The sequence below is a fragment of the Xenopus tropicalis genome, chromosome 7, assembly GCF_000004195.4.
Source record: "Xenopus tropicalis strain Nigerian chromosome 7, UCB_Xtro_10.0, whole genome shotgun sequence".
Taxonomy (NCBI): Eukaryota; Metazoa; Chordata; class Amphibia; order Anura; family Pipidae; genus Xenopus; species Xenopus tropicalis.
In genome coordinates, this window is record NC_030683.2 from 36,026,748 (window position 1) to 36,051,641 (window position 24,894).

General features: G+C 37.7%; 2 protein-coding genes across 2 annotated transcripts in view; one reads left to right on the forward strand and one right to left on the reverse strand.

Moving 5' to 3' along the window:
- Window positions 1-19,117, forward strand: part of pde6c (phosphodiesterase 6C) — a 33,341-nt gene extending 14,224 nt beyond the window's left edge. The window contains exons 11-22 of the mRNA XM_002937184.4: window positions 201-266; window positions 1,637-1,783; window positions 3,633-3,740; window positions 3,953-4,062; window positions 4,151-4,238; window positions 4,774-4,874; window positions 5,368-5,475; window positions 5,559-5,622; window positions 6,503-6,577; window positions 9,735-9,818; window positions 11,979-12,132; window positions 16,871-19,117. Of these exons, the coding sequence (XP_002937230.1) occupies window positions 201-266; window positions 1,637-1,783; window positions 3,633-3,740; window positions 3,953-4,062; window positions 4,151-4,238; window positions 4,774-4,874; window positions 5,368-5,475; window positions 5,559-5,622; window positions 6,503-6,577; window positions 9,735-9,818; window positions 11,979-12,132; window positions 16,871-16,917 (1,152 nt within the window). The 3' untranslated portion in view covers window positions 16,918-19,117. The remainder of the gene's footprint in view (window positions 1-200; window positions 267-1,636; window positions 1,784-3,632; window positions 3,741-3,952; window positions 4,063-4,150; window positions 4,239-4,773; window positions 4,875-5,367; window positions 5,476-5,558; window positions 5,623-6,502; window positions 6,578-9,734; window positions 9,819-11,978; window positions 12,133-16,870) is intronic.
- Window positions 19,118-20,683: 1,566 nt separating this feature from the next.
- Window positions 20,684-24,894, reverse strand: part of fra10ac1 (fragile site, folic acid type, rare, fra(10)(q23.3) or fra(10)(q24.2) candidate 1) — a 36,339-nt gene continuing 32,128 nt past the window's right edge. Inside the window, 3 exon segments of the mRNA NM_001079356.1 lie at window positions 20,684-20,756; window positions 21,049-21,142; window positions 23,683-23,721. Of these exon segments, the coding sequence (NP_001072824.1) occupies window positions 20,714-20,756; window positions 21,049-21,142; window positions 23,683-23,721 (176 nt within the window). The 3' untranslated portion in view covers window positions 20,684-20,713.

Consider the following 24,894-nt stretch of genomic DNA (forward strand, 5'->3'; position numbering starts at 1 on the left):
TCTTTGATATAAACTCATGTTTTCTCATTTCTAGCACAAAGCATAAACTCTGCTAATAGACATATAAATAAGAGACTCATTCACTTGTTCATCATGGATGTATGCTGATTAATCTATATGAATTACAGTGCATTGGAGTCAATTTGCTAACTGGTGCAACATTAGAAAAGTCCTATTAAACACACTATTTCACTTTTTAGAAAACCAAGGAGAAGTTAAATAAAGAGGTCGAAGAATGTGAAGAGACCGAACTCTTGAAAATATTGGTAAGAATTTGTTGGAGATGGTAGAGTTTATTAAAAGAGAAACCATTTGATATGTCATTCCTGTATGCTGATGAACCTGAAAAGCTTCCATTCACATTACTAAGTTAAAGTTACTAGTGCTGTATATCAATAATGCTAACTAGAATAAAGTCCCATACACACCAGGTTTGCTTCATTGGGATTACATTTACCTTTCTATGCAGTAGGTTTTTTTAGAGTCTAACCCACCCAGACATAGAATGGGAACATGCAAAGTTCTTTCAGGCGGTGTCCTAATTAATTTGGATCTCTAAACATAAAGTCTACAAATAAATAGGATTGTTTTGCCTCCAATAAGGGTTAATTATATCTTGGGATGAAGTTCAAGGTACTGTTTTATTATTACAGTGAAAAAGAAAATCATTTTTAAAAATTAGAATTATTTGCTTTTAATGGAGTCTGTGGGTGATGGCCTTCCTATAACCCCAAACTTTCTGGATAACGGGTTTCCATATAATGGATCCAATGCCTGTACCTATTGCAGTTTAAGTTTTTACTGTCCATGACATGGTAAGCAGGTGCGTTTGACTATTTGGCTTTTTCGCTAAATGTTATTAAAATAGCCCCAATAGCAGGACCATGCAAAAAAGATATTTTCGGATATGAACCTTCCAAATAGGATATAAAGAGTGGGGTTTTTAGAGTTAGACATCAAGACCTCCATCCATTGGGGGTGTAGTAGTGACTATGGAGATGAGAAGTACAGTAGGCTAGTGGAGGGGGGATGTTTTAGGAACAGTTTGGCTGAACGTTCAGTAAAGAACCAGAGAGTAGGAAGATATTAAACATTCTTTTACAAAAGACACCATTGTCAGCATGGTGGCGCAAAGATTAGCATTCCTCATTTACAACTCTGTAGTCCTTGGTTTGATTCCAGCCAGGCACTGTCTGCAAAGCATTTGTATGTTCTCCCTAGGCTTGGGTGGGTTTCCAAACACTAAAAACATATATAATTGGCTCCTAATATAACTGACTAGAGTGTGTTTGAATTTTCCTCCAATCCAATCAAAACTTAAGGAGGTAAAAGGGATGTGGCATGGAGGAGGGCCCTGGAGGTTGTGGGCCCTAATGCTACATTATATGAAAGTATATTAAACATAAGGTGTGTTTACTGTATGTTGGGGTAGGAAAGTATTTCAAATGCCTATACAAGTAAGGTTCGGCAAACAATACTTTTTCACTGTTGTAAACTAATAGTCTGATTGCTAGAGACATTATTTCTAATGACACATTTATGATGAACGTTAACTGTAATAGCCATGGGGTGCCTTACTGCTGAGCTTCCCTAACATGAAACATCTGCTCATAAATGTTTATCTTCTTTTGAACAGAAAGAGGAGCTGCCAGATCCCATCACTGCTGAACTCTATGAATTCCACTTCAGTGACCTCCCGGTGTCAGAACACGACCTCATCAAAAGTGGGATTCGACTATTTTTTGAGATCAATGCTGTTGACAAATTTAAAGTGCCAGTAGAGGTAAATATGTCTCCATTTTACATAGTTAGTTACATAGGGTTGAAAAAAGACCAGTGTCCATCAAGTTCAACCCATCCAAGTAAACCCAGCACACCTAACCCACACCTACCAATCTATACACTCACATACATAAACTATAAATACAACCACTAGTACTAACTGTAGATATTAGTATCACAATAGCCTTGGATATTCTGATTGATCAAGAACTCATCCAGGCCCCTCTTAAAGGCATTAACAGAATCTGCCATTACCACATCACTAGGAAGGGCATTCCACAACCTCACTGCCCTCACCGTGAAAAACCACCTACGCTGCTTCAAATGGAAGCTCCGTTCCTCTAATCTAAAGGGGTGACCTCTGGTGCGTAGATTGTTTTTATGGGAAAAAAGAACATCCCCATTTTGAGTCCTCAGTGTGAATAAATGCCATAACAATGCAGTTAGCATGCAGCATACAGGGATCATGTGCTACATACAGCGAATATAGCCTGTAGATTTTTGTCTTTTATATTAATGGATAAATGTATTGAGCTTGAATGCAAAGCAATGCTATATAAAACCTCCATGGCTACTAGGAATCCTATTATTCTACACCCATCCCCAGTGTTTAATGTTGGGTAAAATGTTTGTGAAGATTCTCATTAATCTACTTCATGGTATATCTGTAGTAATAAGTCAAACCAAGTGGACTTGCTGTGTTTTTCTTGAAGACATTTCGCCAGTCATCCAACTGGCCTTCGGCCATGTACAACGTTGTTTTGGCACCTTTGCCTCAAAGGTTTAATAACACCTCAAAGCTCCAATCATGCTAATACATGCAACACCTCACCTTCATGAGACCCCTGACCCCATGCGTATGGGTATGATAAACAGATTATACTGATTGGAGCAACATTCAAGGGTATTTATTCCAGGATGATCTTTGTACAAGTCATTCTGAATTGAGAAAGCCAGCTGGATGACTTGCGAAACATCTTCACGAGAAATACAGCAAGTCCAGTTGATTTGACTTATTACTATAGATATAATGTTGGGTAAAGATAAGAACATTGAAAGGAACACTGTTAATTGATAAGCAAATCACGTGAATCACTTAATCTGGCTTTCTATAAAGATGAAGATCATTTCCCTAATTTTTTTCAACATGAGTTGGTCATGTTACTTTTGTTATTTTCCACTTAATAATATTCAGCATCCCCCAAATATGTTTTTATCTACCCCATAATGTGATTCATTTCCCAATCTCCTGTATAGGATGTATTATCCAGAATGACTGGTACCTGGGGTTTTCTACATAAGGGATATTTTTGTAATTTGGATCACCATACCTTAAGTCTGCTAAAAAAAATGAAATGTTAAATAAATACAATAGCATTGTTTTGCCCTTAATATGGATCCATGCAGCTTAATTACCATCAAGTACAAGCTACTGGTTTATAAAGGAAATCATTTAAAAATGAAGAGTTATTTGCTTTATATGGATTATATGGAAGATGGGTTTTCTGTAATTTAGCACTTTCTGGATTTTGGGTTTCTGGATAAGGGATCCCACACATGTACCTTATTTATCTAACCATCTACAAGTCATTACATTAGCTTCCAATAGTCCAAAGTAATTCCTATTGCCCAAAAATCCCCCTATACATCTATATATATATATATATAGCTCCTCTGACTGCTGAGTTCCCCCAGTTACTTTCTCTGCTCCATTTGTCTTGCATCTGCTGGACATATCACCTTTCTTTTTTACATGGAACATAATTATTTCTACCACTAGCATCACACAGAATGATTTTTATTTGCAACAACTTAAATTCTTTAACATTTTTAAACTTATTTTCTGCAAGGTTTTAACAAAGTGGATGTATACTGTCAGAAAAGGATATCGTGACATAACCTACCACAACTGGCGACATGGATTTAATGTGGGACAAACAATGTTCACTTTGTTAATGGTATGTAATGTTTCAAAGTAAACACACAATGGTTGTGATGCTTTTGGTTCAGAGAGTAAAGGAGAACAAAAGCCTTACATAAAGCCTTACATATACACAACTAACTAGTTGTATTTTTCAGGACTGTGGTATTGTCAAGAGTCCACAAAGAGTAGCCATAATTTAAATGTCTGTATCTTATATATTTCATGCAATTCATTACTTTTCCAAAGACAGGTAAGCTAAAGAAATATTATTCTGACCTGGAAGCCTTTGCTATGGTGGCTGCTGCATTCTGCCATGATATTGATCACAGAGGGACCAATAACTTGTACCAAATGAAGTAAGTTTATTAGGGGTCATTGACATATTTCTCATATACATACTGTACCTCTGCAGGAGGGTATAACCCTCTCTGTGTTTATTTGCAGATCTCAGGCGCCTCTAGCAAAACTTCATGGTTCTTCCATCTTGGAAAGACATCATTTAGAATTTAGTAAAACGCTGTTGCAAGACGAGGTGAGTGTAACATGGAGGATAATGTACTTGCTACAGTAATTAATAGTAGGGGTGGCAGGATCATTATCTTTCATAATCTACAAATGTTATATTATGTTTACAGTACTTTCAGTCTCATCTACCCACTCTTCCTTATGCACAAACAATATGTTGAGCCTTGTTGTCTGTGTGGGTGCTCCAGCCACTGACGAAGTCTGAGATAGGGACAGTTTTTCCAATTGGGACATAAAAAGAGAAAGTGCCTTGTTCATAAGCCTGTTTCTTTCTTACATCATAACATACCATTTATAAGCCATATGAAACATACCTGATTTGTACATGTATGTATTTAAATGGTCACCTCTGTGCATATTCTAGGTGGTGTTGGGGGTAATAAATAAATATGTGGGGTTTCCTGAGTAGCATTTGTATTAGCTGGTCCATGCCGCTCCCCCCTCCCCTACTCTAAGAGCAGTGCGTTGAAGTGAGTTAGAAGTGTGCAGTGGCTAGTAAATATACTGCATAGCCTGACCTTTGAAAACATTTTCTTTTGCAGAGTATAAATATTTTCCAGACCTTGAACAAGCGACAGTTTGAAAACGTGATCCATTTGTTTGAAGTTGCGATAATTGCAACTGACTTAGCTTTGTATTTCAAGTAAGTAGAAACTATTTGTGTGCATGTGGTGTCCATGCAGTGTTCATTTTTGTGTTTTCTGCTTTTCCTGTTCACAAAAATAGGTGATTTTTATTTACAAATTATCGTGCCGCCTTTATCTAACCTCATTAGCACTAAGGTGCCCAATCTTAAATCCAGGGTCTTTGTAAATGACTCCTATGGTCTCAAAGTAAAATAAACCAATCATAAAAACATGATCATAGGAGCTTTATGTACCCCCTACTGGAAGTCTGACCTGTGACTTCTTGGGAAAACATTATTGGATTCATTAAGGTACTGAACTATTTTTCTAAACAAGCACTTATATTTTACATATAGTTTGCCTTTACCAAAGAGCAAAAAAATAAGAGAAACGCTGAAAAATATAGTTATCCGTTTGGTAACTGCAATTGCTAGATATGATTTACTGATGGCACTGTCTGTATTAGATACCGTAGTTTTAGCCAATTTCCTCTCTGTCGGTTTCCTACAGGAAAAGGACTATGTTTCAGAAGATCGTTGATACTACAGAACAAATGCAATCAGAAGATGAAAGAATAAAGTACATTATCTGTGACCCAACCAAAAAGGAGATTATCATGTGAGCTTTAAGAAATAACACATATCTATGTTTTAATCTCACTCAGAAAATGTTTCATGAATAGTGTGTTTTTTTGATTATAGGGCAATGATGATGACAGGGTGTGACTTGTCAGCCATAACTAAGCCATGGGAAGTACAAAGCAAGGTAAAACTCAAGCTATTCCCTTACATTGGGATGTTACATATATTGATAGTGGGGGACTGACATCCCAGTAAGGCTCATTTGTTATTATTCACATATTATTTATTATTTCATCATAATCAAATATGTTATTGATAATCTAATAGATAATCTGATAGATAATCTGTAAAAATCATTCTAACTAAAGATATGTTGTATGAACATAGGTTAAACGTGTTTTCTAAACACTGACTGGGCTCAGTCAAAGTCCAAGCTTGGCAGGCTACCTTTACTATACACCATTTTCCTCATGGTGGCAACAAGTAGTGGTTTGCTGTTTCCAGGTTCAGTGAATATTTATGAGGACAGATGTGGCTGTTCTGGCAGCCAAGTGACATGGTCATTTCCCACCATAACTACTGCCTTCAGTATGCTGAAACTGTACTACTAAAGGGGTGGTGTCCAAAAATAATCCCTCTGTGATCACTAAATATCTGTTTCTTCCATTAGAAGCAATCATTTTGATTAAATGATTTCCTTTTTCTTTGTAATAATAAAACAGTACCTTGTACTTGATCCCAGCTAAGATATAATTAATACTTATTGGAGGTAGAAGATATAATTAATCGTTTTGGGTTTAATTAATGATTTTTTTAGTAAACTTAAGGTATGGAAATCAAAATTATGGAAAGACCCCTTATCCGGAAAACCCCAGGTCCCAAGCATTCTGCATAAGAGGTCCCATACCTGTATCCTTAAGTTTAGATCTACAAGGAAAATTATTTTGTTACTGGAAACAGAGGATCCCCCTTTGCATTCATAATTTCTTAATATTAAGTTTGCTTATAATTTAAGGTTTTTGAAAAAGTAGGCACAGTGTTAATATGTTTTTTTCCAATTCTAGGTAGCCCTGATGGTTGCTAATGAATTCTGGGAGCAGGGAGATCTGGAGAGAACAGTTCTTCAGCAACAACCAATTGTAAGGGAGCCAATGGGTGAAAACTTTTGGGAACAAAATTTTGCCATTTGAGCACAAAACACTTTTTCCTGCAAGAAATGGGAATTTGAATTTTCAATGAGCAAATTGTCATCATACCATTTAAAATGCAGACTGATAAAAATTGCTCACATAGTTCTTCATTTTAGATTTTAAAAATGCCTAGAATAGGGAACCACAAATAAGGTTATTATAATTGACTAATAGTTGTAAAAAAAAAATAAGAAATGTTCCTTCTGGTTTGCATTGTGTGTGTAATTAGGCTATATTATCCCCATGTAGCGATAATTCTGGGGATTTTTTAAAGGTTGTATAATCAGCATTAATTGAAATGCCTTTAGAGCAAGAAATACACATTATTCCAATTTTATGGGGAAATTATTGTAGGTCGTAGGAATACAGTGGCTTGCAAAAATATTCGGCCCCCTTGAACTTTTCCACATTTTGTCACATTACAGCCACAAACATGAATCAATTTTATTGGAATTCCACGTGAACGACCAATACAAGTGGAACGAAAATCATACATGATTCCAAACATTTTTTACAAATAAATAACTGCAAAGTGGGGTGTGCGTAATTATTCAGCCCCCTTTGGTCTGAGTGCAGTCAGTTGCCCATAGACATTGCCCGATGAGTGCTAATGACTAAATAGAGTGCACCTGTGTGTAATCTAATGTCAGTACAAATACAGCTGCTCTGTGACAGCCTTAGAGGTTGTCTAAGAGAATATTGGGAGCAACAACACCATGAAGTCCAAAGAACACTCCAGACAGGTCAGGGATAAAGTTATTGAGAAATTTAAAGCAGGCTTAGGCTACAAAAAGATTTCCAAAGCCTTGAACATCCCACGGAGCACTGTTCAAGCGATCATTCAGAAATGGAAGGAGTTTGGCACAACTGTAAACCTACCAAGACAAGGCCGTCCCCCTAAACTCACAGGCCGAACAAGGAGAGCGCTGATCAGAAATGCAGCCAAGAGGCCCATGGTGACTCTGGGGGAGCTGCAGAGATCTACAGCTCAGGTGGGGGAATCTGTCCATAGCACAACTATTAGTCGTGCACTGCACAAAGTTGGCCTTTATGGAAGAGTGGCAAGAAGAAAGTCATTGTTAACAGAAAACCATAAGAAGTCCCGTTTGCAGTTTGCCACAAGCCATGTGGGGGACACAGCAAACATGTGGAAGAAGGTGCTCTGGTCAGATGAGACCAAAATGGAACTTTTTGGCCAAAATGCAAAACGCTGTGTGTGGCGGAAAACTAACACTGCACATCACTCTGAACACACCATCCCCACTGTCAAATATGGTGGTGGCAGCATCATGCTCTGGGGGTGCTTCTCTTCAGCAGGGACAGGGAAGCTGCTCAGAGTTGATGGGAAGATGGATGGAGCCAAATACAGGGCAATCTTGGAAGAAAACCTCTTCTGCAAAAGACTTGAGACTGGGGCGGAGGTTCACCTTACAGCAGGACAACGACCCTAAACATAAAGCCAGGGCAACAATGGAATGGTTTAAAACAAAACATATCCATGTGTTAGAATGGTCCAGTCAAAGTCCAGATCTAAATCCAATGGAGAATCTGTGGCAAGATCTGAAAACTGCTGTTCACAAACGCTGTCCATCTAATCTGACTGAGCTGGAGCTGTTTTGCAAAGAAGAATGGGCAAAGATTTCAGTCTGTAGATGTGCAAAGCTGGTAGAGACATACCCTAAAAGCCTGGCAGCTGGAATTGCAGCAAAAGGTGGTTCTACAAAGTATTGACTCAGGGGGCTGAATAATTACGCACACCCCACTTTGCAGTTATTTATTTGTAAAAAATGTTTGGAATCACGTATGATTTTCGTTCCACTTCTCAAGTGTACACCACTTTGTATTGGTCTTTCACGTGGAATTCCAATAAAATTGATTCATGTTTGTGGCTGTAATGTGACAAAATGTGGAAAAGTTCAAGGGGGCTGAATACTTTTGCAAGCCACTGTATACATAACAGAAACTGCTCTTGTAGCCATTAAAGAACGAATACCCCTAACATAGGAAATATGCAGTCCAGATACATTTCTTTCACCCATTGCAGAATCATGGAACTGGTCTGATCTCCCCCCTTCCCCAGCCCATGTCTAATCAGGACTGGATTCAGAGGTTTATTTATAGAATATTTACTATCCAAACTTCCACACTCTGATACCTGTCTACCAAGGTTCAGTAGGGTTCATTAAATATACTGACTCAGGACAAAAAAAGCAGCAAATACTTGTGTTTTGCAGTGTAAGTGAGTCAATATAATTCAGCAAGAATGAAATAATACATTCTGCAAATTCTTACTCCCTAAATGTGGGCATATATGGTCAACCTTCTAGTTATTCAGTCCCCAGGCTAAATGGTCAGATACTGCTTGGTTTCGTTATCCGTACAAATATTCAATTTGTTTAGACTGATGGTCTGGCAAGTATGTATGTATATCTTTATTTATAAAGCGCTACTTATGTACGCAGCGCTATACAGTAGAATACAGTAATACAAACAGGGGTGGCTATTATAAGGGGCGAAGGTGCTCACACCTCACTCATTGCATAATAAAAATTAGATTTAAATTCACATTACATATTGTTGACAGTTTTATATTGAGAACTTTTCCACTTGTAGTATAAGAAGGTAAATAATAATTTTCTTTAATAATTTACTTTCTAGAGGGCAAAGAGATCCCATGAGCTTCTTTGTACTGATCTCTAAACATCTAAAAATACACACGCATGCAAACAAATGCTCTGTTTATATTAGTAACTTAACTTATAGCTCTAGGCTGTATAACTCACCAGGCACTAACAAGACCTTTACCTTCTTGGCCCTATTCATAGTGCAGCACAATTTTGAGCTTTCTTGCAACAATTAAGAACATTGGCTTCCAAATTTCTGAGACTGAAAAGAAAGTCTTTTGTTTTGTGGGTTAAATACTTAAAAAGGGCACAATTTAAAAAGGGGAATGTTGCTGATTGTATTTATATGTATAAGTGTTGCCATATTATCCCACATGCACCTTTTACTCACAATAAATTTAGCCACTTTATATGTCTAAACTGGTGTAACCCTAATTGCTTCTGAATATAATTAACTGCCTGATGTATTTGGTATATTTCAGCCTATGATGGACAGAAACAAATCAGATGAGTTGCCCAAGCTTCAAGTTGGTTTCATTGATTTCGTATGTACCTTTGTCTACAAGGTAAGACAATTTTACAGAGATTTCCAAATGAAAGCCAATCACTCACAAACCCTTCAGGTTGCTTAATACACTCAAGCTATGAATATACAATAAAACCTGCCCACAAGACTTTTAAGTGACACGGAAAAGAGCAAGCATTTGTGCTTGCATATAAGTGTTGGACAGTTGCGCCTATATTTTAGCTACACTGTTAAGGCCATATGGTTCACGTGTTAAGGTGGCCATACACGTTAATATCTACGCGTTTGGTGAAGTCACCAAATGAGTGGAACTTCTGCCGATATTCCCACCTAAGGTGTGCGATATTGGGCTAATTCAATCATTTGGCATAAGGACAGGTATAGCAGCTGGCAGGCTGAGGACCACATCAATGAGCCAATGCAGTCTCCAATCTGACAGGAAAATCAAACCTGCCCGATTTTCAGCCAGATATCAGTTGAGGATGCCCATCTCCATAGACTAGCAGATAAGCTGCCGAAACGGTCTAAATGACTTGAATCGGCAGCTTAAATCTGCCCCTGTATGGGCACCTTTATTCATCTCCACCTTTTTATCTCACTCTTATACAACTCAACAATTGGTGCAGGCATTGCTGAAAAATATCTTCAAATTTTTATTTATTAGCAGCCACTGTTGAAGTAAAAAAGCTCAACAAATAGGAAGTCATGAGCTCAGGCTACTGTAGTTAGCTGTGACAGATACCTGTTCAACAATTTGTGACCTTTTGAAAGAATGGAAAGTAAATGGCAACTACAAAAGGTCATTGCTGTCAGGCTGAATAGACAAACTCTGGGTTCAAGGGAATCTAAACCCCCTCCCAAAATGTTATATTGCTAATACCAGGCTTTGGTTCTACAATTCTTCAAACCTTCAAACACAGCTGTTGAGTTGAAAGCCTGGTATTAGATATAAAAAATGGTCTAACACTGTTATCATAGAAACCACTAAAAAGAGAATATAAATGTAATATGAGAGTACATAGAGTTTACATCAATACACTTTATTCCCTTTAAGTTTCATACCTCCAGGAGCCAGGTCCTTGCATAAAGGCAAAGGACAAAATCCCCTTTATATAAATCATTATGTTATTTAATCCTGACAAAGTAATTAGACCCAGAAGTGGTATTAACAGTGGTTTTGAGACAGATCTTTGCAATCTATTACAAAATGTTCTGTTAGTAGCCTAGCACTAATCTCATACAAAGATCAGAAATCAGCAGACTTTTGCTTTCTGAAAAAAAAAAAGAAAGTTGGCTCCAATAAATACAGCCCCCGAGAGTCTTTAGATGCAAAACATGACTATAAGGTTTCTAATATATTATTTCATTTTCGAACATTATTTATATACGTTTCTAAATATAACTATTTTTACAAGAGGAGTTACTAACATTAAAGATTTTTTATAGGCCCATGGAACCAGATAATAAAAATCCCCAGAAAACAATATTTCTGGGCATATTGCAAAGGTGAACCTGAGAAACAAGCAATATGTCTTCAGCTGCTCTCGGACACAACACAATAGCACCAGAGGTTCCATACTTTGAGTAATGGTTGTGAATTTGCTGGTGTTCTTAGTAAATAGGCCGTTTATACTGCTTCCCTTGGATGAAACATATGTAAACAAAGAGGCAAAAAGTCACAGTTTATTGATGAGCCCAATATGGGGGCTAGCCAAGGAAAGGATCACCCACATAATATCTTAGGGGTTGATATTCACAATAAATGCTACTGTATTCTCTTTCCCTGTTCTTGGGGAAATTAATAAGCATTTTCATACTAACACTACTTAGGGGCACATTTACTAATCCACAAATCTGAATGGGAAAAAATTGGATTGGAAACAAAATTTTTGCGACTTTTTCGTCACCGTCGCGTTTTTTTCGTATTTTGCGCAATTTTTTCGTCGCCGTCATGACTTTATCGTATTTTTTTTTATCGCAATTTTTTCATATAGAGCAATTGAAAACGGCGGAAAAACCAATTCCGATTTTTTTGTTGCGAGAATCCACGAAAAAGTCGCGACGGCGACAAAAAAAATCACAAAAATACCGATCATTATGGAAAAAACGCATTCGGGCGTTCGTGGATTAGTAAATGTGCCCCTCAGTTTCAATACAATATTTGAAATGGAAAGCAAAATCAGATTGCTTTTTTTCGTAGGAATTTTCAAGGTTCCACAAAGAGATTTTACCAATGTACGACGGGCTTCAGAACAACAGAGTTCAGTGGAAATCACAAGCTGATGTTTATGAGGAAAAGATGAAAATTCTAGATGAACAGAAGAAGAAAGAAGAACCAAATGGTGGAAATCCAGGTGAGTGACATGGAGATATTTACATTGGGTGCAAGAGCACTGTTTATGTAATGATTTCCTTTCCCTTCTCAGCAGAGTACAATTATAGGCTGACATCTGTATACAGCTTTATTCGGCAACTCAAACATCATGCAGTCACTAGTCAGCCATATGTAAGTAGTCTCATGTCTGGTAGGTCTGCACAGGCAGGCAAGGAAATATACTGTATGTTACATAGTTACATAGTTACATAGGGTTGAAAAAAGACCAGTGTCCATCAAGTTCAACCCATCCAAGTAAACCCAGCACACAACCCACACCTACCAATCTATACACTCACATACATAAACTATATATATACAACCAGTAATACTAACTGTAGATATTAGTATCACAATAGCCTTGGATATTCTGATTGATCAAGAACTCATCCAGCCCCCTCTTAAAGGCATTAACAGAATCTGCCATTACCACATCTCTAGGAAGGGCATTCCCCAACCTTACTGCCCTCACTGTGAAAAACCACCTACGCTGCTTCAAATGGAAGCTCCGTTCCTCTAATCTAAAGGGGGGCCTCTGGTGCATTGATTGTTTTTATGGGAAAAAAGAACATCCCCCATCTGCCTATAATCCCCTCTAATGTACTTGTACAGAGTAATCATGTCCCCTCGCAAGCGCCTCTTTTCCAGAGAAAACAACCTCAACCTCGACAGTCTAACCTCATAGTTTAAATCTTCCATCCCCTTAACCAGTTTAGTTGCACGTCTCTGCACTTTCTCCAGCTCATTAATATCCTTCTTAAGGACTGGAGCCTAAAACTGCACTGCATACTCAAGGTGAGGCCTTACCAGGGACCTATAAAGGGGCAAAATTATGTTCTCATCCCTTGAGTCAATGCCCTTTTTTATACAGCACTTTATTTGCTTTAGTAGCCACAGAATGACACTGCCTGGAATTAGACAACTTGTTATCAACAAAAACCCCTAGATCCTTCTCCATTAAGGATCCCCCCAACACACTACCATTCAGTAGATAGTTTGCGTTTATATTATTCCTACCAAAGTGCATAACTTTGCACTTATCAACATTGAACCTCATTTTCCAGTTTGCTGCCCAGTTATCTAATTTTGTCAAATCGCTCTGCAAAGCAGCAGCATTCTGCATGGAACTTATAGTTTTGCACAATTTAGTGTCATCAGCAAAAATAGAAACAGTACTGTCTATGCCCACCTCCAGGTCATTAATAAACAAGTTAAAAAGCAAAGGCCCAAGGACTGACCCCTGCGGTACTCCACTAACCACACTGGTCCAATTAGAAAATGTTCCATTTACCACTACTCTTTGTACTCTATCCTTCAGCCAGTTCTCTATCCAATTACAAATATTATGTTCTAGGCCAATATTCCTTAATTTGATGATTAACCTTCTGTGAGGTACTGTATCAAACGCTTTAGCAAAGTCCAAGTAGATGACATCAACTGCCATTCCAGCATCAAGGTTCCTGCTCACCTCCTCATAAAAGGCGACTAAATTAGTCTGGCAAGATCTGTTACGCATAAAACCATGCTGGCACAAACTAATAGTATTGTGAACTGCCATGTATTCAAGTACCCTATCCCTTATTACCCCTTCCAAAAGTTTTCCTACTACTGATGTCAGACTAACAGGCCTATAGTTTTCAGGCTGAGAACAGGATCCCTTTTTAAATAACGGCACCACATTAGCAATCCGCCAGTCTCTCGGCACCATGCCAGACCTCAATGAATCCTGAAAAATTAAGTGAAGAGGTTTGGCAATCACAGCGCTCAGCTCATTTAATACCCTGGGATGAATCCCATCCGGCCCTGGACCTTTGTTTACCTTTACATGTTCAAGTCTCTTTTGAATTTCCTCCCGAGTGACCCATGCGCCAGTAGCTAAATTACTAGAACTGGGCATATTACAAGCGAAGCCTTCATTATCTGGCTCCTCAGATGTATAGACAGATGAAAAATAAGAGTTCAAAATTTCAGCTTTTTCCCCGTTCTCATCAACCAACGTACCCCTCGTGATAATAAGGTTCCCCAAACAATTGCCAGATACTTCCCTTTCTACATAGGTGCTAAATGATACAGTATAAGTATTAGTAAAGTATAACTATTTCAATACTATTTGTCAGCTTTGGGCTCTTGGCAAACTACCAGTGGTTGCATTGTAATGGTATGTGAATCCTACATGCAAACATCCCAGGACAAGGGTGGCTGTTGGCCTGGACTCATGGGGCCATGCAAGTCAGTAATACTAGTAAGACAAGTAAGACCAATAACACTGCACCAACCTGCTGGAGCACACGGTTTGACAGGCTGATTATTAAATATTTTTATGGCTCAGATAACAGGAACAGCGGGTTTTGGTAGCTTTAGCATTAACACATAATAAATTACTTTTAGAACAAATATAAGTTTTGCATTTACTAGGAGGTCTTAAAGGACAACTAAATGGTGTAGCATTTCCAAGTGCTTGTTGGATGAGCACTAAGGACTGCGCTTTTGTGCCCCTTAGTGCTTTAGGTCTTGCATCCAGGGTAACCCTATCCTATGACCCCTATACATATGGTATAATACAGGTATAGGATCTTTTAATTGGAATGCTTGGGACCATATGACCTCCATACCTTAGGTCTAATAAAAAAAAACCCAATAAAATTGTTTGCCACCAATATGGATTTATGCAGCTTAGTTACCATCAAGTAAAATGTACTGTTCTATTATAACTGAGAAAAAAGTAAGTAATTTCTAAAAGTTTTTAATCAATTGCATAAAATGTAGACAGCCTTTTTGTAATTTGGAGATTTACAGATATTGGGTTTCCAAATAAGATTTGAACCATGCATCCTGGTTTTTGTGATTACCTTTGCTGTGTTCAGCCATCTTTTATCTTGTGCTCAGTGGAACCTTAGATAATAGATATACATGAACTGCCCACAAAAGCCATGCAAAAAATAATTCTTAAATAAAAACATGGTATTTATATATTGATTGCCTTTAGTATAAGTGCTATTACAAACCGCTATGTACTTGTATTTCATGCAGCGTATGAGGCACAGCAGTCACGTAGTACAAACAATGCCCCTTGCTGAGGATAAAACAAATGCCTAGTGCAGGCAGACTGACCCCTCTGTGCCACTGATAACATATCAGGGATAGAAATGATTGGGCTGTAGGACGTATAGGGACTGGAGAGGAATTTTTTTTATCAGAAATTGTGTTTATACAGGTATTGTGTTTAATATATAGACAGCTGTCAATGTTTTGTTATTTTGTCACGAAAACATGCAATTTATGTGAAATATACACATATTTGTAAATAAATCTAAGTGCATCTTCCCTGCATGGTACAGTCACGCTGACCTGGTCATGCCAACCTTATTTTTGGCAGACAAGCTATGCAAACACATCTGCTGAACCCATTTCATGGAAAGTTAAACAGGCCTACTGACACATACTGTATGTCTTCAGGTTACAGTGTGCAATACAAGCCGCCTCTTTTACTAACAGGTGCAGTGTTACACCAGTCTAGTTACCAATAGCAACCAATCATCTACTAAGTTTGATCAGTTTATTACCAAATGACAGAAGAGAGGCTTTTGGTGGTTGCTAGCTACACTGTGACAATAGCTGGCTGCAAGGCTATATACATTGGTGGAAAAGAAGGCAAATAATGTGTTCCTGTTACCAGGTAATTCACAAAATGCACATTTCTGCTGGCCTGACACATATAGCAATACCTACAGAATCATCTGTGCAGAGAAACATTTGGGACCTTCACCCAGTGCTGTATTTCCTATTGTTAGACAACTACATCTAATATAGAAGCTGCACTTATATACAAGAATATGTTTTTACATTTATGGTGTCCTCATAAAAGTGTATGTGATTTTACAAGCAAAATGTTGCTGCACTGCCATTGGCACTTATCCTTCTTGAGCATTTTGTCAGCTCAGTGTTAGGGCTAAAAGAAAAGTTCTCCTGCTGGGAAATGCAAATTCATGTTTGTAAACATTAGTAAACTGTAATACACATCATGTTACAAGGGGGTTATGTAATAAAATAAATTTAAGTTTGGTTGCTATAGGTTATTGCTCCTGGGCAATCAGGAGATGGAATTTACTGGTCACCTGTTTAAAGGAGAAGGAAAGGCCAATAAAGAGTTAATCTCAAGCTGCAGGCATACCTTCAGTTCTCTCAATAGTGCCCTTAAGTCTCCCCATATTTCTCCCGTTCGGATGATCAGAAGCCTCATTGGAAAAAAAATGCTGAGCTGTGTAAAGAAAGTTCCCATAATGCCTCACTCCTGCACCGAGACCAATACCTGTGTACATGCTCAGTAAGACTATGAGGAGGCTTCCTGCTGGTTGGCCCAGATTTACATTCCTAAGGGGGGGGAGAGTGAGTTCTTAGCATTCTTGAGGGAGGGGGGAGCAGGAGAGGGAAGAGAGCAGAAAGCTGCGTGTCTCTGGACAGGAAAACAGACGCAACAAATCGTTTGACAGAGAATACGAGCAGCGTTTCTGTGAGTGCTTATGGCTGTATTTACATAAACCTTTCTGATAAAGTTTACTTAGTTTTTACCTTTCCTTCTCCTTTAAAAGCAGACATCTTATTGGTTGCTATGGGTTACTGCTACTGGGCAAAATTGTATATACAAATGGGGGCTATATTAGAGCTATTAGTTTTATGAAACAAGAGATTCCTAATGCAATGTTTTTCCCTTTTTTAAGGCCAAGGTGGGGAGCTAGTCAAATCAAAAACCTGCACACTTCTGTAGAAAAAAAGAATTCAGGAGAACCAGTTGGAATACGATCTGGAGCCCAGAATGGACAGCAAAGTATCTTCAAGCAAGAAATTCCATGGTAGAAAAAGTGAGGGCTAACCTGTAGCATGTCAGCTGGTGCTTTACTGCAACTCCCAGCGTTCTGCATCTGAATGTTGGGAACTGTAGTTTAACAACAGCTCAGGTGCCACAGGTCAACTGTCACACGGTGGGAAAATGAGACAAGACTGTCGTACAATAAGCAGTTTTTGCCCCTAAATTAACTGTAGGCACCAATGACCAAATAGTTGCATTATAACCCAGCAAACACGATACTGCTAAAGGCCTAAGAAGACAAATTAAATGGTGACCGAGAGTAAAGAGTGGTGAGAGCTTCAGATGTGACATACGTAGCTTTAAATACAGAATGCTGTAAACAAGTAAAGGGGTAGGCAAAAAGAGACAATATGGAATGGTTCTACTGGATCCACAGTATGGGGCACAGCATTCCAAACTGGCACATAGGCAAGATCTCAAATCTTCCAGATAAATATATAGAGTAGTTTCTTTTTTGAAATTGGGATTTTTCTTTGCCACTTCCTAGTAGCCTAGGGTGTTTTTTTTACACCTGTGCTTGTACTCTAATCCACAAACAATATCTAGATATAATATGAAATTTCTATATGATTGGACTTAACTAAAGTACAAAACAGTAGCGCAGATTGACCTTACATTTTTACCCAAAATCCATGGCATTTAAACGGCACAATTCTGCTACTTTTTGTAAATGAGTCCTGATCCGTGCTCTGCAGCCGAGACTACATCCCTGTGTCACTTTTTACCTAAGGCACTGAAATGCATGACGATTGTACAATACCGATAGCATTACAGTAAATGGTAGTTCATATGTTGTTTAATATTCTTAATATTGTTCTTTATGATTTTGTGAATGTCATTCATTGCACAGGAACCAACATCCAATTCCCCTTTATTTTAGAAAATGTACCATAAACAAAATTAGCAAGTAAAAAGAGAACTACTACCTAAAATTGTCTCTTTTGGAAATTCCCCACCTGACGCTATTTTATAAGGGGAAGTTGAAAGAAGTACAAAATATTTGAGTTATATTATATGAGACACACATTTGGCAGCTTTTTCTGTAGGGGTTGTAAGGGATATATAAATCCCAGCCTTATAAGGTGTATAAATGCCATTTGTGGTGTCTGAGGGATACAGAGGTTACTGATAATGGCTAAGAAGCTGATAATGGACTCAAACAAAGGTGGCTATGTAAGCACCATTATGGCCTCACTATCATTTATCTATGTATACCTCAGGATGTAGATGTGATTCCATCAGAGTTGATCTGTTCAGGAAGAGAACATGACCTGCCATTGCCTGTTGTATAATCAATATTTATAGATCTAGAAGTGGAGGATCCATAATATAACTTTGGCAAAATTAGAAGCACCTTAGCACTGAGACTATGGCTGTCTTTAAAGGGGTAGTTCACTTTTAAGATAACTTTTAGAATGTTATAGAATGTACTATTCCTAGCAACTTAGCAATTTGTCTCCATTATTTATTTTGTAATAGTCTTTAAACTATTTGCCTTCTTCTTGCCAGCTTTCACATGGGGGTCACTAAAAAAAAAACTATTGCTCTGTGGAGCTACAATTTTATGTTTATTGACACTTTTTATTCCAAATCTTCCTATTTAGTCCCTTTTCTACAAATATTTCAGTTTCTCATTTAAACTACTGCCTGGCTGCTTAGGTAAACAAAACACTGGCAACCAGATATCTTCTGAAATTCATAATAAATGAAAACCAACTGCAAACTACCTATTTTAACCCTGCAGATATGCCCAGATGTTCATGATTGGAGGGTTAGATGTGTACGGGTGAACATCAGGCGACTGTAGAATTACACACTTTACATTTTCTTTCTGTGTATGAACTGATTACACTTGCAACTGCTACCATGATGACATGAAAAATGCCCATGATCAGCAGAGCGACTGGCTTATGTTCTGAATATTACTTTTAAAGATATTTTACATTTCAGTGTTCTTCTAAGATATACGGTGTTATGGTTGTATGATTTTTTGAGGGACTTTCAACTACAAAATACACTGCATTTACATTTATACATTTTGTATGAAAACACACTCTGGATCTTCCTGCAGTCGACAATAAAGTGACATTATAAACAATTGTTTTCATGTATTCTAAGTAATTTAAGATTTAAAAAAAAAAACCTATTTAATAAAAATCAAATAAAATGTAAACATTAAACACAATGCCATTCATTATGCACACAGGCATCAAAATATTGAAGCAATTTGCAGTGTGCTGCATGTTCTAAATACAGTAGCAGTTTGAGTATCCTTTTATTCAGCCATATGGAATATAGAAAGCAAAAGATGTTGCACCTGGTTTACATTTAATTGCAGCAATATATGTTTATCTACTGTACGTCGTAAAGCTCCAGCTTCAAATATATACAGGTATAGGATCCATTATCCGGAAAACGAAAACTCTAAATTATGGGAAGCTCATCTGCCATATACTCCTACTTAATTAATTCAATATTTTGCACTGACATCCCTAACAGCAGACTAATTTACTAAATGTCTTGTCTGTATTTCACTTTACTGTGGAAATATATATCCTACTGAATAGGTATTTACTGTATATTTTAGAAAATATATGGTCAAAGGCAAGTCTGCATAAACAGACTCATTATCATCAAATACATATTTATTACTTGCATTGCCACACTTCTTGCTCTGCCAGCCAGGGTTAGAAGAAACAGACTCCATGTAGCAATAGCTACTGACCATTGGATGAAGAGCCTTGCAGATATGTCAGTACCTCAATTTACCCTGCAAAGAGTCTATGCAAAACAGCCAATATTCAATGTACACGTCTGCCAAGGACACCCTGAAGCATGGTAAGGACTTTGTCTCCCAAACTGCTTGTTGAAAGCACCCAACTACCAGTGTGCTTTCTCATATATAAGACCTAGTGGTTTAGGAATTAAAACACATTATATTTAGGATTATTATTATTAGGATTATAAAATACAAATTCTACACTTATTTGGCTATAAAAAAAAATAGTTGGGAACACAATGTTACCATCCTTGATTTTGTACAGAACATCCATGAAAAAGCTGCTTCAGACAAGTTGTGTAACCATAAGCTGCTTGTTGCATATTGGATTTGGCTTTGAACTGAGCTTTTGAGATGTCATAGAATTAACCTTAGTTTCTCCTTAGATGATGCCTGTTGTTCTTGGAGAGTCAAACCATTGTGCATACTATGCCATTGCTAAATTCTAATTTGAAAGTCTCCATTAAAAACTGACAGGAAGATATATGATAGCAAATATGTATGCTAGTAAATGGGCAGTGTCCAAGTAACTCAGCATTAATATAAAGGAGGAAAAAAATAAATGAAACGTGGGCTTACTCTACCTTAGTGAAACATTTTGGCATGCAATAATAAAGTGGAAAAAGACCCATGGAATGTATGGAAGCCTGCATTAAAGGCCAATATAAGATGTTAATAGGTGGCTTGGGCACTGGGAGAAGGGCCTTGAGCATCTTTTGGAAAACCAAAAATCTGAGGAAAAAATGTATTAACAAAAATTACCCAGTACCCACAGGCCTGCAATTAGAAAATGAAGATACAGAAAGTCACTAAATGAACTACTTAAGTGATTTCTTATAGAAATTAAGACAGTCCCAGCAACAAACAAAAATATAATACAGTGCAATAATAAAAATATGTCTTCTTTATTCAAGATTAGAGAAACATATCCTGAAAGTACTCATCAAATTCTTCTTCCCTGAAAGAAAAAGAAATTGTATCATGAATGCACACTTTCCATATTTTAAATAGTAAAAAATAAATGTATTTTTGGTTTAAGTATGTATAAGTAGCCATTTCTTGGCACTGTATGTTACCAGGATATGACTCAGTAGCAAGTGCAAATGTACGCCTAGTTTATTAGTGTGCTTCTGGGTTGCCCTGTATTTCAATGTTTACATAATGCACTGACCAGAGCAAAACATTTTTATGACACATAAAAGTAATAAAATATAGATGAGAAATAAAAGAGTTCTGATGGCAGAACTAACCGGGATTTTTCATCTGCTTCATGAGTGGCACCTTTCCAGAATTCACCGTCGGTTTTGCCATCGCCTCCTTCACCTCCATCTGTGTCTGAAGAATCTATAAATATGAATGACAATATTGAAAGCAGAAAAGTAATAAAAGGGCAAATGTTGATTTATGCATAGCCCATCCTTAAAGGTATACAGAATTCTTTTACAACTCAATGAACAAATCACATTTTGGTTGTCACATGATTTGGCAGCCAGTAGTCAGCACGACAACTTTATGGCAGTGCAGGTTCTCCAATGGCCACTTCCCCCTGGTACATAGAACTGGATACAATCTGGAACAGCACCACTCTTGTTCTTTTAAAATAAAATGCCTTTATTGCAAACTCTCAGGGCATTACAGCAATATTTCAGGCTTTATACAGCCCTTTATCAAGCTGTGATGCCCTGAATAATAAAGTCATTTTATTTTTAAAAGAAAAAGAGTGGTGCTGTTCCAGATTGTATACAGTTACAAGACTCCACGGCGAAACATTTAGGTTAAAGACAGCAGCAACACAGGAACAATTTTCATCTGCCCTTGGGTCAGAAGCCAGATTTGGGTCCCCATGTAACACAAGGTAATTTTGTTTACAACAGCAATGTATACTTAGACTAGTGCCAAACAGCCTAAGCATCAGCCTTTCTGTTTACCTGCATCTACAGCCATTCCATTTGTCTGGGTGCAGGTACATGGAGCAGATTTTGGCTTTAAAATGCATACTCACGTTACGGCCCCAAAATCTGCTGCGAGTGCCTGCACTCAGGCTGACGCAATGGCTCCAGGTGCAAGGATGATGCCAATATAGGGGCGGATTCTTAGCCTGCATTTTGTCTGCAGGCCGAAAATCAGTCCCATTATGTCATTAGCCTTAAAATAACAAGCATAGATTGACTTTAATCCAATCAGTGGGTCATAAACATAACTTTCAGGATAAGTCTGGGCCTTCTGGACTCAACAGTGTTAGTGGAAACACATAAAAATGAGTTTTTATGCAGCATTTATGTTGCATGTACACCTGGTTAAAGACATGACCAGCACATTTTATTGGAACCCTCTTTAGGGCGAAGACACACAGGGCGCTTTGTCGCTGCCACTTTTAAGTAAGTCCGTCATGGCAACTAATCGCAGCTACTTTTCTTCCATAGACTGTAATAGAAGTCGCCACGACTAAATGCGCTCCAGTTTCACTGTGCCTTTTTTAAAAGTTGCTGCGACTAATCGCCCTGTGTGTCTTTGCCTTACCATGCAACTGTACCTCACAGCATGAAATTTTGGGGATGTGACAAAATCTTATCCTCCAAAATACTGCAAAATCTGATCAGATAAAGAATTGTTTAATGTTTTCACGTGTATACATTAATGTCAATGACAGAAAATGTATTACAATGAGAAACATAAGTCTAGCCAACTTTATCTCGTTAAGTTAATACACAGCATGCAGTATTCCTTTCCTTCAGTCAAGGTATGTTGGATAGCTAACTGGTTATATTATTTGTAGATATGTGCAACTACATCCAGCTTGTTGCATGTAATCTGTCAATGCAAAGGCATTCAGTGAAAGCCCTTAGGCTGATGGCCCAGGGAGAAGGACAGGAGACACAAGTGGCATTGTACTGCACAGTTTAGTATGCATTATTATTGGAAAGGAGGCTGTAGTAACCAGCTGGAACCTGGAATTGCTTTTCTCTGAACTAAGTCATGGCATTTTCTAGAGGAACACATATAAAGGTGCCCATAAACGTGAGGATCCGCTTGCCTGGCGGATCCTACGGGTGGGCGATATCGGGGAAAATGTAGGCTAATTTGATCGTTTGGTCCTGGGGCAATGGGTTCAGGGACCGCATCAACGAGCCGATGCGGTCCCCGATCCGACTAAATCTTTTAACCTGCCGATCGATATCTGGCCAATTTCAGGCCAGATATCAGTCGGGCATGCCCCTCGTTCCTGCCCCTACACAGGCTGATAAGCTACCGAATCAGTCCAAGGGACCGATATCGGCAGCTACAATCGGCCCGTGTATGGCCACCTTAACTGCTTACATGCAGACAGAGCTGTCAACATGATGAGATGCTATTTCATGCTACCATATAGTGAAGAGGAGAGAACAGTATCATCACTCTGACATGGGGTATTTGCCATCAATATATAAAATAATATAAATATGCAAGTGCTCAGGGCATGGAGCAGCACACTCACGTCACTGAATGGTGACACTGTATTCAGTGTGAATGAGTTTAAGCTTTATTGTGGAAAATCCCTTCTGTCACAAAATTAAAATATGAGTAGCTATTTCAGCTGAACCCAGTGGATGAGGGTACCCCCTAGCTCTGCAAGCTTTATCAACTGACTTATGTGAAAAAAATAAGACAGACTGCTACTGAATATAAAATATATAAGTATGTACAAGGCTGAAGTCGGTTTCCTTGTTACTCTTCTCTTTATAACTTTTGTTTTTTCAACAAAAAGATTGTTTTCTTATATACTGTATGACACATTTCATCTCCCATTTTGCTGTATTATACCAAAAAGTCTATAATTGTTTAGTAGCCCTTTTATCATTCAGGAGGTAGCACAATATTTTACGCCCAATAATTTCGTTCTCTACCTGTTTCACTGGAGTTCGTATGTTTTTCTGTAGAGCGGTCTGTGAATAAAAAAAACCCTATTTAAAAAGAAGGTCTAGAATATGGCAAATATCAAGCATCATGTACAATTTCACAACATAGATTTGTCGTAAATCCCCTCACATTAAGAAAAGAGAAGATCTTGGGGAATAAAAACAGAGAAAGAAGAAAAGAACTGTAACAACTAATATAACTGATTTACGGGACAAGAATAGGATAGTATGTTTTCTTGTATGCTTAATGTATACACTCCTTTTCTGTACAGGGCTGTACAATATGTTGGAGTTTTATAAAACCATGTGAATAATAATATGAAAAACTGTATGATTTCCTACCATTGGGGAGTACAAGTATGGGATCCATTATCCAGAATGTTCAGAAATATGGAACTTCATTATATTTCCTTTTTCTCTGTAATAATAAAACAGCACCATATACCTGACCCCAACTAAGATATAATTACCCCTTATTGGGGGCAGAACAGTCCTATTGGGTTTATTTAATGGTTAAATGACTCCCTTTTCTCTGTAATAATAAAACAGTACCTGTACTTGATCCCAACTAAGATATAATTACCCCTTATTGGGGGCAGAACAGTCCTATTGGGTTTATTTAATGGTTAAATGATTCCCTTTTCTCTGTAATAATAAAACAGCACCATATACCTGATCCCAACTAAGATATAATTAATCCTTATAGAGTTTATTTAATTAAGTGATTTTTAGTTGACTTAAAGTATAAAGTTCGAATTTATGAAAGACCCCTTATCTGAAAAACCAAAGGTCCTAAACATTCTGGATAATAGGTCCCATACCTTAGTCTTTGCAAAGGCAAATGTGTTGACACTGTAGATTCTATGTTTTTGGTCAGCTCTTTGGTCTTTGCTGCATTTCATTACTTTATATTGCAACATTCAGCAAAAATCAGAAATCAAAAGAATCAGTGCAGGCACTAAAAGGTTAAACTGAATAAGTAATTCCTAGATACAAAGCAATGCAGGTATTGGATCTGTTATCCAGAATGCTTGAGACCTGGATGATGTAAATCATTTAATTAAAATGGAGTCTTTGGTAGCTTTCCTGTAATTCTGAGCTTTCTAGATAGCGAGTTTCTGGATAATGGATCCCATACCTGTACCATTATCTATTTGAGCAGAATATAACAATACATGTATGGAATTATCCAGAATGCTC